General features: G+C 38.8%; 1 protein-coding gene across 1 annotated transcript in view; it reads left to right on the top strand.

The window, feature by feature from the left end:
• The window catches only part of DYNC2H1 (dynein, cytoplasmic 2, heavy chain 1), a 305,345-nt gene extending 303,740 nt beyond the window's left edge, over window positions 1-1,605 (top strand). The window contains 1 exon segment of the mRNA XM_006773520.2: window positions 1,436-1,605. Coding sequence (XP_006773583.1) covers window positions 1,436-1,594 — 159 coding nt within the window. The 3' untranslated portion in view covers window positions 1,595-1,605.
• Window positions 1,606-3,732: the final 2,127 nt, after the last annotated feature.

Here is a 3,732-nt window from a genome sequence, read left to right on the forward strand (position 1 = left end):
CTTCTCTGCTTCCTAACTAGGTTGCCCTGGTGAATTCTCTATGGTTTTCTGATTTATCACTTTTAAAATTTTTAAATGAGTTTAACTTTGAAGTTTCACTCTAACTCTAAAAAAAATAAGTAATATTCCATTAGATGAAAACAATTATATAAGTTCAGTAAAAACATTAATCCTAGATTAAAATTAGAAACACTATTATGAACTTGTGATTTTTTAAAATTCATATTTCTAATCTCCAGTCACTGAAAAATCCTAGAAGAATGATAGACCATTTCTAGCTCAGAACACAGATTATGATCTCTAATACTATTTCTTATTAGAAGAACCAAAGATCTTCAGAGTATGAACAACTGGGTTCTGGGACAGGAAATATAAAAGATGAGCTTATATCATATTGACATACTGGGAAGCAAGGAAGCTATTAAAGATGACAGGACATAAAAAACCCAGGAGACAACTTAAGAGTTCCCACTGCACAAAGATTGACAATTGAAACATCAATAAGATGATCACTGCATTGAAGCTCAGCAGTAGCTGCATCAAATCTACTAGTTCACAATGCTGTTTTAAAAAAGGAGGCGGGAGGGAATCAGATACCACCCTTAGAGTACACTGTGAAATGAATACATTGTTTTAAAAACAAATCAATAAAAGGAAATTAGATAGCGTTTATCCAGACTTTATGAATTGTCCCTTGGTAATTAAAAAAATTGGTAAGTTAAAGTTCCTATCTATAGATATACTCCTGCCTGGAAATGAAGAAGGAATAATAGAGTGAAATTATCATTTTATAATCTTGAATGTAATAATGATCACCATGGCTCCTAATATCTAAAAAGGAAGACAACCAGACATATATGCTTCTTGGTAGATGTATACAGTACCACCTATGCAGTGTTTTGCAAAAAACTGAATCTGAATATGAGCTTATGCTCAGATCCAGTTTACAAGAGTACAGGGAATAGGTGAACATGACACCATGGGAATGTAGCCAATAAAAGTCAGAATGTATGAAATCTTTGGTATAGTTTCCTCAGCAAATTGCAAGGAAGGAAAAACCTATAAATTCAGAAGTCAGATCAACAAAATGCTAGTATGGGCTTTATTTGAATTGTGGCTTTAATAAAAATATTTTAAATTTATGGATAATGAAATAATAGATATATGATAATTGATATTTTCAAATATTATAATAGTATTGTGAAATTTTTTTTATTTCTAGACATATGTATATATTTATAGATAAAATTTTCTGTGTTACAGCTGGATGATGGGGGTTTATTATAGTAATCTTTTTTATTTAAATACTTCATAATAAAATTTTAAATAAAACTTATTTGGAGGATTTTGTGTTTGTCTCTTTGGTTATCTAATGATCATCTTCCAAACAGTATGTTGCTATGTTTTAAAATAAAATTAATTTTTTTTAAAACAGGGTGTGTACGGCCCATATTCCCCTGATGATTGCATATCTTTGCCTGTTTACACAAGTGCTGAAAGGGATCGTGTGGTAACCAATGTGGATATTCCATGTGGAGGCAACCAGGACCAGTGGATTCAGTGTGGAGCAGCTCTATTTCTAAAAAATCAATAAAATCTAATGGCAAGAAAAGCTGTCTTAGCAAAAAGAAACATTTATTATTTAAAATTTAAATAAAATACACGGTGAATCTATTGTTAGTTCAAAATATGAGCATATAGTTACCCTATGTTGTTGATCTCATTGGGTTTTTATTTTTATGGGTAATAATAGCACAATAATTTAATGTTTTAGGTAAGATGTTTAAAATAGTATATATAAGGAATCAGTAATAAATGATGTCTATTACATTTGCATCATAATCCTATATAATTAAGAGGTAACATGCAAATTGACCATCACTCCAACACACAAGATGGTCTCCCCAATGTGGTCACAAGATGGCCAGCAGGGGAGGGCAGTTAGGGGCAAACGGGCTGGAAGGAGAGGGCAGTTAGGGGCGACCAGGCCTGCAGGGGAGGGCAGTTGGGGGTGATCGGGCCAGCAGGGGAGCAGTTAGGTGTGGATCAGGCTGGCAGGGGAGTGGTTAGACATCGATCAGGCTGACAGGCAGAAGCGGTTAGGGGCAATCAGGCAGGCAGGCAGGCGAGTGTTTGGGAGTCAGCAGTCCTGGATTATGAGAGGGATGTCTGACTGCCCATGTAGGCCCAATGTCCGATGCCTAAACAGGCAGTCGGACATCCCTCGAGGGGTCCCAGATTGGAGAGGGTGCAGACTGGGCTGAGGGACAACCCTCCCCACCTGCTACTTCCCATGTACAAATTTCATGCACCAGGCCTCTAGTTATTTTATAAAATATAATCTCACACTTTTCTATATGTAAAGTGTTAAAAGTCCATTTTGTTTTCACAAGACAAACCACAGTTTAATCAAATATCTGTCCTTTGTAGAATTTTGTTCAAAACTAATAGATTGTATGTGACCAATCCTATATAATAAAAGCTAATATGCAAATATACCGAACGGCGGAACGACCGGTTGCTATGATGCACACTGACCACCAGGGGGCAGATGCTCAATGCAGGAGTTGTCCCCTGGTGGTCAATGCGCTCCCACAGGGGGAGTGCCACTGAGCCAAAAGCCGGACTCATGGCTGGCAAGTGAAGAGATGGTGAAGGGAGCCTCTCCCATGCCCGCGGCAATCGGACACCCCTCCTCCCCACAGGGCTCCTGGACTGCGAGAGGGCGCAAGCACCGGGCCTCTAGTATATAATTACAATAATAATTAAGGCTTATATAGCACTGACTACATCATGCTAGGCACTGCTCCAAATGTTTGATTGACAAGTAGGTAGGTAAATAAATAGAGAGATTGGTAGGTAGATAGGCAGACAGGCACAAAGATACATACCTAGATGCATAGATATCAGATTCATTATTAATGTTCATTTTACTAATGAGAAAAATGAAACACTGATTAAGTGACTGGCTCAGCTGATAAACTGGTCAAATGTCACAGGAGAAAACTCACCCTTCCAGCCCTCCTGCCCTGGAGGAAAGAAGAGACCAGCACAGCTGAGTTCTCTGACACGTCCATTTGGAACCAAGCACGCTCACAGGAATGAGCAGGGATATTTCAGCTCCCATAAGGGCCACCAAAATGTTAGGGTTTGGCCAGTGACGCAGGCTGAGGAAGAATTCACAACTAAAAGAAGAGATGCAGAGGGAGTTTAATTTACTTTGCACAAAGGGCTTGTGCATTGCTAATTAAAATAGGGCAAGAAACAAAAAGCAGCTTCCCCTTTTAAGCCCTGGTTGTTGCTAAGCAACAAGGAAAGGAGGAGGATTTGGGGCTGAAGTTGAGCAGACATCAGGGGCTGTCTTGAAAATACAGTTTGTTTTTCAGAAGACAGTCTGGCAGATGTCCTAGGGAATTATCAGTATTTTCTCCAAGCCTGTAAAACATGCTTAGAGTAAACATTATGAGGAGTTCAAAAGAGGCTTGCTTGAAGGGGAGGGGAGAAGGGAACTTTCTACCAATTAGAGACTCCTTGGTGCAATTATCCTTGTGTTGTAAAAACAGCAGGGAGGAGGTGGATGCAAAACTGTAGCCTTGAGAGTCACTTATCTTGTCTTGCAGGTTTGAACAGAGGGGCTGTTTGACTCAGAGGAGCTAACAATCTTGGGATTTAATTACCAGGTGCTTCTCATAAATTGTGGAAGGCCACAGCAAAGAGAGAGAGAGAGAGAGA

This window comes from Myotis davidii, unplaced genomic scaffold, assembly GCF_000327345.1.
Source record: "Myotis davidii unplaced genomic scaffold, ASM32734v1 scaffold1025, whole genome shotgun sequence".
Taxonomy (NCBI): domain Eukaryota; kingdom Metazoa; phylum Chordata; class Mammalia; order Chiroptera; family Vespertilionidae; genus Myotis; species Myotis davidii.